Consider the following 12,669-nt stretch of genomic DNA (forward strand, 5'->3'; position numbering starts at 1 on the left):
GTGTTTTTTGGAGGGCTTGGAATGGATTAGCCATTTTACATGTAAAATGTGGTGTCCAAGATAAGAAAACCTCATGATACGAAAGGCGCCTCGGAAAGGATTAATTTCGTATCTCGAGGTACTACTATATATATATACACACACACATAATATACACAGTAGTACCTTGACTTACGAATGAATTAATTTACGAGATTTCCGAGGTTTTATATATATATATATATATATATATATAACAATAGATATATATATATATATATATATATATATATATATATATATAAAACACACATACACACACACACACACACATAATACATATACATACTATATATATATATATATATATATATATATATATATAGATATATATATATATATATATATATATACAGGCAGTCCCCTGGTTACGACGGTCTTGGCTTACAACGCTTTTCAATTATATTCATCAGAAATTATTTCCAGGGTTACGACGCAGATGAAATATGACACCAAAAATGCAAAACAAAATAATCAATATTTTAAAGTTTTTTTTGATGAAAAATGCAATAAGAATGCAGTTTACATAGTTTTGAATGCACCCAAAGCATTAAAAGTAAGTTTTCTTAGTATTTTTGACGATGTTCTGGCTTAGGACGATTTTCGGCTTACGACGCGTCTCAAGAACGGAACCCCCGTCGTAACCCGGGGACTGCCTGTATGTATGTAATATAATATATATATATATATAATATATATATATATATATATATATATATATATATAACACACATACACACACACATATATACTATATATATATATATATATATATATATATTATATATATATATATATATATATATATATATATATACTATATATATATACTATATATATATACTACATATATATATATATATATATATATATATATATATATATATATATATATATATATATACATGCACACACACACACACACACACACACATAATATACACAGTTGTACCTTGACTTACGAATGAATTAATTTAAGAGATTTCCGAGGTACGAGTTGTCACTTTTGCTTTGATACAAGAGCAAAAAATTGAGGTACGAGCTTGAGATCCTGCTGCTACTTAAATGGCATAGTGACGAAAATTAAGATAAGCAAAGAAGAAAAAGTAAATATGCATCTTTTCCATGAATCTTTTAAAAAGTTATACATTACTTCACTGTATCCAATAATACTGTATGCATTCTCATATAATTGCATTATAAAATACTACTAAATAATGGTCAGTGTTTTGGTTTGGAAATCAGCTGATGGCAAATACAAGTTTGTTTCGCCATATTTAACTCACTTCTGAGTTAGCATAAATGAATATCTAGATACATATTATATATACAGTGGTACCTCGAGATACGAGCAGCCTAACATACGAGTTTTTTGAGATACGAGCCGGAGCTCGGGCCATATTTTCGTTCAAGATACGAGCCCAAATCCGAGATACGAGCCGTGTTTCCGGAGCGTCCCGCTAGTTGGCACGCAGGGTCGAGCATCATCCGCGAGCATCTCTCGCTCACTCGCACGTGTTACCCGCTTGAATCAAAGTGTATCTTGTGCGCTGTACTCTTTTTTGCTTGATTTTTGCGTGATTACTGAACTTTTTTGTGTGTTATCATGGGGCCGAAGAAAGTGAGTGCTAAGGACAATGGTGACAGGAAGAATAAGATGATGTCGATAGAACTAAAGCAAGAAATAATAGAAAAACATGAGCGTGGCGCACGAGTGATTGAACTCGCAAAGATCTATGACCGTAGTACATCGACAATTTGTACGATATTGAAGCAGAAGGATGCCATCAAGAGTGCTACACCAGCAAAAGGAACCACAATTCTTTCCCAATTAAGGACAAATATACACGAGGAAATGGAGAAGCTTCTGCTCGTGTGGGTGAAAGAGAAGGAGTTGGCAGGAGATACAGTGATGGAGACGGTAATATGCGAGAAGGCACGGAGTATTTATGCCGACTTAGTGAAGAAAGAAGGATCAACTTCTAAAGAGGCATCAGAAGAAGCGTTTAAGGCAAGCCATGGCTGGTTTGATAATTTTAAGAAGAGAACTGGCATCCATTCAGTGGTGAGGCATGGCGAAGCTGCGAGTGCAGACGTGAAAGCAGCCGATAAATACATCCAAAAGTTCACTGCGCTTGTTGCGAGGGAAGGCTACATCCCGCAACAGGTGTTCAACTGTGATGAAACGGGCCTATTTTGGAAGAAAATGCCACGGAGGACTTACATCACAGCAGAGGAGAAGATGATGCCAGGCCATAAACCCATGAAGGACCGTCTGACCCTTGCATTATGTGCAAATGCTAGTGGTGATTGTAAAGTGAAGCCACTGCTAGTTTATCATTCGGAAAATCCTCGAGCCTTCAAGACGCACAAGATACTGAAAGAAAAATTGCACGTTATTTGGCGCGCCAATGCTAGGGCATGGGTTACGCGGCAGTTTTTTACTGACTGGGTAAATCTCATCTTTGGCCCTGCAGTGAGGACGTATCTGCAAGAAAATAAACTCACGATGAAAGCATTGCTCATCCTTGATAATGCTCCAGCCCACCCACCTGGTCTTGAAGATGATATTCTGGAGGAGTTCCAGTTTATCAAAGTTCTCTACCTCCCACCCAATACGACTTCAATCCTACAGCCGATGGATCAGCAGGTCATTTCCAACTTCAAAAAGCTGTACACGAAGCACTTGTTCCGCCGCTGCTTTGAAGTGACGGAAAACACAAATCTAACCCTTCAAGTTTTGGAAAGATCACTACAACATTGTGATCTGTCCACGTATCATTGACTTGGCATGGCAAGGGGTAACAAGACGAACGTTGAACTCTGCATGAAAAAAGTTATGGCCTGATGCTGTTGCAGAAAGAGATTTCGAAGGGTTTGAGCCCGAGACCGAGCAAGAAGAGTTGGAGGAGATTGTATCTCTCGGAAAGTCAATGGGTCTGGAGGTAGATGAGGGTGACGTCAACGAACTCATCGAAGAACATGAGGAGGAACTCTCAACTGAGGAGTTGAAGGAGCTGCGGATGATGCAACACACGAAGGTTCTGGAAGAGATTAACACGAGTGAGGAGGAGGAAGAGCCGGAGGAAGTGATTTCTACAGGTGAAATTAAATACATGCTGGCAATGTGGGAAAAGCTGTCAAATTTCATTGAAAAGAAACACCCAGAAAAAGTGGCAACTGGTCGTGCTTCAGCGCTTTTTAATGACACTTGTTTGTCACATTTTCGAAGCATTTTGAAAGGCAGGCAAAGCAAAGTTCTTTGGATACATTTTTATTGAAAAGAGCTGCGAGTGAAGTACAGAAAGTGCAGCCAAGAAGGCAAAAAGAAGTGATAATTAAATTTACGTAAATGTTAAGCTTAGTTTAAGTTTAAAGTTAAGTGCATTGTTTTAGTTTTTTCTTTCATTTGAAATGAGGAAAGTGTAGTTTTAGTTTTAAAGTTACGAAAATAGTTTTAAGTTCTAAAAAAGTGCCGTTTACGTACGTGTCTAGAGTGCCTACATCCCTTCCCCCCTCCCTCCTCCTCGCCGTTCACCTTCATTAGCCGCACTCGTCTGTCTCCAAAGTAAGACTATTATGCTAAATAACTCTTTATTTCATATTTTGTTATGTATTTGTTAATTATACATGTTTATTTGTTATTTAAAAACATATCTTTATTCATAATTTACAATGGTTTGGGGATTTTTCATAGGCCCGGAACAGATTAAATTGATTTCAGTTATTTTAAATGGGAGAAATTCGTTTGAGATATGAGCCGATTGACTTACGAGCTCAATTCTGGAACGAATTAAACTCGTTCCAGAACCGAGCTCATAAGTCAATCGGCTCGTATCTCAAACGAATTTCTCCCATTTAAAATAACTTAATTCAATTTAATCCGTTCCGGACCTATGAAAAATCCCCAAACCATTGTAAATTATGAATAAAGATATGTTTTTTAAATAACAAATAAACATGTATAATATATATATATATATATATATATATATATATATATATATATATATATATAATATATATATATATATATATTATATATATATATATATATATATATATATATATATATATTATATATATATATATATATATATATATATATATATATATATATATATATATATATATGTCATATATATATATATATATATATATATATATATATATATAATATATATATATATATATATATATATATATATATATATATATGATATATATATATATATATATTATATATATATATATATAATCTCAGTAGAGAAATAAAGAATTATTATTTTAATAACTTAGAGTCATTTAATCTAATTACACTAACCCTCTTAGGCTGACTAGACGTATTTTACGTCAACATTTTTTGTCTCTCGTGTGCCAAGCTGGACGTATTTTACGTTGACTTACAAAAGTTTTATTTTAAATTCGCGGAAAAATACTTATAGGCCTACCAGCCTAAAACTTTTGAATCACGCGCCTTGGGGATGCTGGGAGTTCACGGATCAAGGTGTTGTTTTGTTTACAATCGTTACGCAGGTGCGCAAGCGCCATTTTCTTTCTTGCCGCACTAAAAAGTATCTGTAACACATCTCGGAAATTATTTCGTCACTTTGACATAATTTTTGTACCATTGTAAATTAGCCGTTACATGAAGTATTATATATGAAAATGTGCGCATTTTTATGTAGAATACAACAATAAAATACTCATGATTTGTAGCTTTTATCAGTTTTGAGATATTTTCATTATAAATAAAACGATAATTGCCAAAATTTCAAACCCTTCGGTTTTCCAACTTTGACTCGACCGAAAATGGTCGAAAAACGCCAATTGTAAGCTAAACCGCTTATTATTTCTAGTAATATTCAATTATTTACCTTAATTTTGCAACTGATTGGAAGTCTCTAGCACAATATTTTGATTTATGGTGAATTTATGAAAAATCTTTTTTCTTTACGTCCGCGCGGTACTCTTCCGAAAAAATCATACATGCGATTGTGGTAATGTTTGCACCATTTTAAAATTAGCCGTTATATAAAGTTTTATATATGGAAATGTGCGCAATTTCATGCACATTACAACTAAAAACAACCCATGGTTGTAGCTTTTATCAGTTTTGAGATATTTTCATATAAATAACGATAATTGCCAAAATTTCAACCTTCGGTCAACTTTGACTCTACCGAAATGGTCGAAAAACGCAATTGTAAGCTAAAACGCTTATATTCTAGTAATATTCAAGCATTTACCTTCATTTTGCAACAAATTGGAAGTCTCTAGCACAATATTTCGATTTATGGTGAATTTATGAACAAAATAACATTTTCTTTACGTCCGCGCGGTAACTCTTCCGAAAAAATCATACGTGCGATTGTGGTAATGTTTGCACCATTTTAAATTAGCCGTTACATAAAGTTTTATATATGAAAATGTTTGCAATTTCATGTAGAATACAACAAAAAATAATTGAAGGTTGTAGCTTTTCTCCTTTTTGAAATATTTGCATATAAATCACGATAAATAGAAAAAAAACAAAAAAAAACCAACGTTATTTTGGTCAACTTTGACTCTACCGAAATGGTCGAAAAACGCAATTGTAAGCTAAAACCTCTTACAGTCTAGTAATATTCAGTCATTTATCTTCATCTTGAAACAAATTCGAAGTCTCTAGCAAAATATTTAGATTTATGGTGAATTTAAAAATAAATCTTTCCTTCCCTCAGCGCGCGGATTCTCCGCCACAAATCTCCGAAATACGTACGTCCCATTCTCGGAATATTTGCTCCGTTTCATATTAAGCATTTCATAGAGTTTTATATATGAAAATGTGCGCAATTTCATGTAGAATAAAACGAAAAATATATGAAGGTTGTAGCTTTCCTTATTTCCGAAATAATTGCATATAAAAAATATATATATATAAAAAATTCGACATTCGGTCAACTTTAACTCGTCAGATATGGTCAAAAACTGCATTTGTAAGCTAATACTCTTACAGTATAGTAATATTCAATCATTTTTCTTCATTTTGAAAGAAATTTGAAGTCTCTAGGACAATACTTAGATTTATGGTGAATTTTTGAAAAAAATATTTGTTTACGTCCGCGCGTTACGAATTCATGCATTATTTTGTGATAATATTTTCTCTGTGTTGCTTTTATCGTTTTACAATGTGTTATATACCAAAATGATCGCAATTTAGTGTACATTACAACGAAAAAAAAGGAACTTGTTACCTTTAACCGTTTTGCGCACAGCGCGATTTGAATACAATTATATATGAAATTTCATTTTTGCGCTATCATATATCGCATTATTTATATATGATAATAATTTTTTTCATTTTTGATGGTTGCATACTAAACTTCAGGCAATGAAAAAAAGGAGCCAAAAATGAACTCTTAATCTTGAAAACTAAGCGCGCTGTGATTTTTTGAAAAAAATATTTTTTCCGCTTCCGCGCTCACTCCGAAACCCCTCCGGCACACGGGAGACAATTTTTTTTCTGGGCTCAGTTCGTGTCGCTGCGCGAAAGGAGTAGGTCTTCCAAGGAGAGATCACATACTCCGGCGGAGTCAGCCGTTTCTCCTCTCCCCTTGGTACCTGTTCAGAGTTACCCAACCACCTCCGCAGCAGCTCCGGCTTTGGATCCCAATGCTGGTCTGTTACAACACATGGGGGATTTGGTCGGTTCTCTCAAAAACAGTATGGAGCAGATGTTCTCCCGGTTGTCCGACAGGATCAACTCCCAGGATAACATCATCGCCGAACTGAGCCAGGCTCCTCTAGCTACTCCCCCACCTTTCGGCACAGGTATAGCTCAGCTTCCACCTCAGGACTCTCTGCCTCCGTTCTCTATGAATAACCCCTGGAGGGTGGCGTCATACGCCCCCTTCCAGGACGGGCTTATTTCTATTCCGGAGTGTGGAACTCGAAGGATTGAGGACTTCGAGTTCTACCCGGAGGATCTACAACCGCCGTTCATTGGCTACGCCAGACTCACTGCCGCTGCCATGACGCGAGATGACAAGGTCCCTAAAGAGACTGTCCTCTATTCACGTGACCAGGCTCAAAGAGAATGGCTCAGGTGCTTAGAGGACATGGATTGTTCAAATACGAAGATTCAACCCTTTAAGAGTCCCTTCACCATTTTCACAATGGAAGAGGGAACTCCGCTTCCCTTCCTTACCAAGATCGCTACGGTCACTATCCCAGCGGCCCAAAAGGGGGAGTCGTTACCGCAGCTAAAGGAAGCGGACCCCACATCTCCGTTGCTTCCCTCAACCGGAGAATTGTGGGAAGACCTGCCCAACACTTTTTCGGCGGCAAAACTCAAACCAGACTGTGCTATGGATCAGTTTGGTGAGAAGCTGCCTAGACTTCCGGACAGCCTCATTCAGGCGGAGTTTGAGGCCAAGTCTAAGCTAGCCAGGTCTATTAACACCATGGCCATGACAGAAGTGGCTACCATTGCTTACGGTTCCGAGCCACTATTCAAGCTTATCACCAAGTCACTGACTCAAACGGTACAGTCTGACATGTTTGAGTTCGCCACAGCCAGAACGAATTGTCGGAAGCATGTCCTCCAGGAAGCAACTATTCGGCATGAACCAAATAAGTTGCTTTCATCAAACATCTGGGGAGCAGACCTCTTCCCTGATGCAATGGTAAAGGAGGTCCAGGCGGAAGCTACAAGGCTTAACCAAAGCCTTAAGGATCGTTGGGGTCTCACTGCAAAGAGACGCCAAGACCAAGCAGTGAGGGGTAAGGCTCAGAGGAAACCCAGACGTTTCCAGCCTTACCAAAAGAAACAGCAACGCTTCGCCCAGCCTGTTTCGGCTGTTCCGTTGGTGCAGGCGGCCCAACCCTCTACCTCCAAGGCCCAATCACAGCCTATCTATGTGATTTCCCCCCAGCCTCAACCTTCCACCTCTTACGCTGTCTCCCCAGCCTTCAACCAAGTGTTCGAAGGCCAGGCCTTTCAGCAGTATGACCGCTCGGGTAGGGGAGGCAGAGGTAAGCGATCCTTTCGTCAGAGAGGATCAGGAAGGTCCCTTAATAGAGGAAAACACTTCCGGGGAGGCCGCGGAGGTTACCAGCAACAATGAGAACTTCGAGGTAGGAGGGAGGCTGTTTCTCTTCCGCCACCGGTGGGGATTCAGCAAATGGGCACAAAGTATTGTGTCGAAAGGCCTGGGTTGGAGTTGGGTGGCGAATCCGCCCCCACCCAGACCTTTCCTTCAACTTCCATCCAAAGAATTGACGGAGTATGCGGAGGACCTCCTTCAGAAAGGAGCAATAGCGAGAGTCAACAGATTAAAGTTTCAAGGGCGCTTGTTCAGCGTTCCAAAGAGGCTCACAAAAAGAAGGGTAATCTTAGACTTGTCCCGTTTAAACTTGGCCATTCGCTGCGACAAGTTCAAGATGCTCACCATCTCGCAGGTGCGGACCTTACTTCCCCGTGGGGCCGTCACCACCTCTATCGATCTTACAGATGCATACTATCATATCCCTATTGCAAGACACTTTCGCCCTTAATTTTTTATTTACGGCTCCGGCATAAGAGGGTTAATATAGTGTTGACCAATATTAATATTTGAAAATGAGTAAGTCATTTTTGTGTCATTAAAATGTATTTAGTAATGGAAATAACATCAAAATACACTAATTAGTGGATATTTATCGATGGAAAAGTCCGGTAATAGGCGAGTGATATATATATATATATATTATATATATATATATATATATATATATATATTTATATATATATACATACATACTTACATACATACATACATACATACAGTTATATACTTACAGTTCCCACAATTCATGGACTCGCCTATTACTGGACTTTTCCATCGATAAATATTCACTAATTAGTGTATTTTGATGTTATTTCCATGACTATATAAATTTTAATGATACAAAAATTATTCAATCATTTTCAAATATTAATATTGGTTAATACTATATTAAGTGTAATTAGATTAAATGATTTTAAGTATTAAAATAATAATTCTCTCTTTCTCTTTTACTGAGATGCAATTTTTTATGATAAATAGATAATTACTGATTTTCAAATATTAATATTAATGTAAACAGCAATAATATGAATTCATGAAAGAAAAAAACTAGTGAATTAGTAAGATGTTAGATTATAAATAAATAATTTGTCTTAATTTTAAAGGAGACCCCATCTTTTGCTGAAAAACTTAAAGGGGGGAGGGTGAGCCTGTCAGAAATGTCAAGAAACTTGACAGTAAGGGTTGGATGGTCAGTGTTGCCAACTTGTTGGGTCAGTGTGGAAGGGTGAGAAGTACGTATGTATATATTTTAAGGGTACTAATGTTTAAGATGACTCCGAAATGATATTAATAATATAATTTCTAAGATTAATACAGTAATAGGATAATAATTTAAGGTACACATTTGGTATTAGACCTTTCAAAATAGGCACTTTTAGAGGAGGTTGTAAGTATTCATGGAATTTAACTATTCGCTTTGGGGGTGGTCTGATGTGCATCCCTGCAATTGCGTGGGGCCTCTTATGTGCTGTATTATATTATATATAATAATATATAATAATATATATAATATATATAATATAATATCCATATATATATATATATCGCATTATATAATATATAATAATATATATATATATAATATAATTATATATATATATTATATACATAACCAATATATATATATATTATATTATATATATATAATATATATATATATATATTATATATTAGTATAAATATATATATATGTATATATTTATTTTATACATAACATATATATACATATGTATTATATATAATCATGTGGGTGGGTATGCCATATCTGTTTGCTCTTATATGGTTTTAAAATGCTCCAAAATGCCCATAAGTTGTAAACCTTTAACCCCCCCCCCCCCCGCCCCCCCCCCCCCCCCCCCAAGGAAAATCTGAAATGACACCACTGCTACCTTGTCAATAAGTTTGAGTGGCCGTTCCAGCTTGAGTTCATAAGCAAAATCCTAAGTAAAGAACAAAGGTTTGTATTTGTGCTTTTGTATGTACAGTACAGTAGGCTACGTGTACTATACATTAGTTTATACATCACCCAGTCATAAGAACTGTACTGCATATACTGTGCAATTTACCCTGTGTTTAATGTTCATCTCTCTCTTATAACCTTGGAAAGTCACTTAGTTTCAGTAAGTGATCCATCCCCCCCTCCCCTTCCCCCCTACACCCATACCCAAAACATCCTTTGGCCCTTTCATTCACAAATCAAGATGTCATTTGGCACACAAATTTCTCATTGAACCGATCTGTGTACATACGTTGAATTAAATAGGCCTAAAAAAATTTCAGATATGGGATTGTGTCCTCTAGCTGTGTCTTTGGGAAAACTAACAGATGTCTCCCAAACAGTCCTTTGTAATGATGATCATATACACAAGATAGATTGCACTAAGTTCATTACTATGCTAAATGCTATAAGCACTGTTCATGTGGAAGAAAAGATGTTTGTTTCTTTCAGAAATAGGTTGGCTCCTATGAAAGTTTGAGCACCATTTAGTATTGGCAACACATTATCATGAAAAAAGAGAGTAATCCGTGCAACATAACTTTTAAGCTTTTGGTTTCATGTCTGGGATATAGTGTACTGTTTCTGAGTAGATATCAGTAGTATATGATAAAATTAACAATCTGACCTAGGCAGGTTAGGGAAATCTTGTTAGTATCTAATTTAAGATTAACCACACCTAATTACCTGACTGCTGTAAGGATTGATTTGGAGTCTATTTAGAAATTGATAGGTATGATTTTACTAAAATAAATACTTTGATTGTGGTAAATATTAGCATAAAAGTATATTCCGAAGCCTTGAATTTGGTACTACAAATTCTAACTAGGTGTCTACATTATTAATGTTGAATTAGGTAAGGCATGGAACTATAATAGTACTATATGTTATGAGTTGTTTTAAAGAATATAAGTAGGGATTTTGTAAGATGTATAATGGAAATGTTAAGGCAGTGATTTAAATTACAAAAAATTAGTGTTATAGGAAAATAATTTTCAGTGAATTATCTATTAATTAATGATGTACTACATCTGATTTTATTGTATTTGTATTTCAGCATTATGATGGAGATGTAAGTGACCTTGACTTAACTTTTTCATATGACGAAGATTACTTAGGACAGATTATCACCCATGAACTACGGCCTGGAGGCAAAGCTATTGCTGTCACAAATGACAATAAAATAGTTTATATACACTTGATGGCCCACTTTAAGATGCATACCCAGATAAGGGAGCAGGTCATATCATTTATTCGAGGTTTTCGATCAATTATTAATCCTGATTGGTTATCTCTGTTCTCTGTACCAGAGGTGAGTGTAGTTAACAGTTTGAATTTAGTTGACAGCATGTGTGATATATTTGAGAATCTAAGCATAACTTTTGTGAATATTTTATAGACAATATTATTGTTCTCAATACATACCCATTACTTTTATGTACCTGAACTGTGCACTTGCATAGTACCCAGACGCATTTCCATAGAGGAAAATCATATGGAAGGTCCCAGTAATCTATGGCAATAAAGACTTACATTTTTTTCATTACAAACCCATTACCTTTACCTAGCCAAGGCATCAATGTGCTGACTTAAGTAGTCGGCACATTGATGCTCTAGATGAGCTTCATTGTGCTAAGGCCGTTTCTGGGCAAGAATATGTACAAGTATCTGAAAGTTCCAAGAGGAAATAGGTTCAAAATATCTTGCTAGGAGTCACTGAGCGGAATCTTTACTTTAGTATAATACGTAGCAAAATTGTGACATCAAGGGAGAAGGAAGAGAAAACTTCCTCCTGAAGAAAATTCTAGTTGAAGAAAGAAGTTGCATTCAAATGTCGGTTTACAATTGTTTTAAATCTTTTGATTCCAAGATCAACACAGGTATCATCCAAGACAATGTCAAAATGAGTAACAAACCCACTGAAGCCAAGTGACGAAAAATCCTTTTAATATTAATTCAGGGTGATCAAGCAAAGAAGCAAGTTTAGGAGTATATTCTTGAGACAGTTAGTGATAAAACTACGCCCATGATCAGTGATAAAACTACGCCCATGATCAGACTATTGCTAAAGGTGATGGAAGGACAACAGAATTGAGGGAAAACCTAGTTGCCTGAAGTAAAAACAGTCACTATACGATCTATCACAATAGAAGAGTCACAGGTTCTAGTTGAAAGCATTCATGGAGTTAGTCACGCTGCTACTTGGGAAGAACTTTTAAAGAAACACAGCTGCGTTAATCTGACGAGAATTGCTGAGAAATTCCAGATCTAAAGGAGGACTCAACTTTGATCCCACTTCCTTATATAACCTCCAAAAAGGTTACGTGAAGACAGTGACCGTGTCCTGCTAGGAAAAGAAGTTGAGGTTGTTGCCTAAAGAGGGTATCTTACATGATGCGGGAAAAAAAGGGTAATGGGTTAATGTGGCTACTCGAGTTAGGATAGAAGGGAATCTTAAGCCTTGGCAGGCAATTCTTTTAGGAGAAGGACACTCCAACATCAAACCATTGGGTAGAAGGGACTCATTAGCCTTGGTAGGCAACC

General features: G+C 36.2%; 1 protein-coding gene across 4 annotated transcripts in view; it reads left to right on the forward strand.

The window, feature by feature from the left end:
• LOC135216336 (ubiquitin-protein ligase E3B-like) overlaps positions 1 to 12,669 on the forward strand; it is a 776,183-nt gene that overhangs the window by 699,884 nt on the left and 63,630 nt on the right. For all 4 annotated transcript variants that reach the window (XM_064251540.1, XM_064251539.1, XM_064251543.1 and 1 more), the window contains one exon: positions 11,183 to 11,437. In XM_064251540.1, the coding sequence (XP_064107610.1) occupies positions 11,183 to 11,437 (255 nt within the window). The remainder of the gene's footprint in view (positions 1 to 11,182; positions 11,438 to 12,669) is intronic.

The sequence above is a fragment of the Macrobrachium nipponense genome, chromosome 6, assembly GCF_015104395.2.
Source record: "Macrobrachium nipponense isolate FS-2020 chromosome 6, ASM1510439v2, whole genome shotgun sequence".
In the NCBI taxonomy this organism is placed as follows: domain Eukaryota; kingdom Metazoa; phylum Arthropoda; class Malacostraca; order Decapoda; family Palaemonidae; genus Macrobrachium; species Macrobrachium nipponense.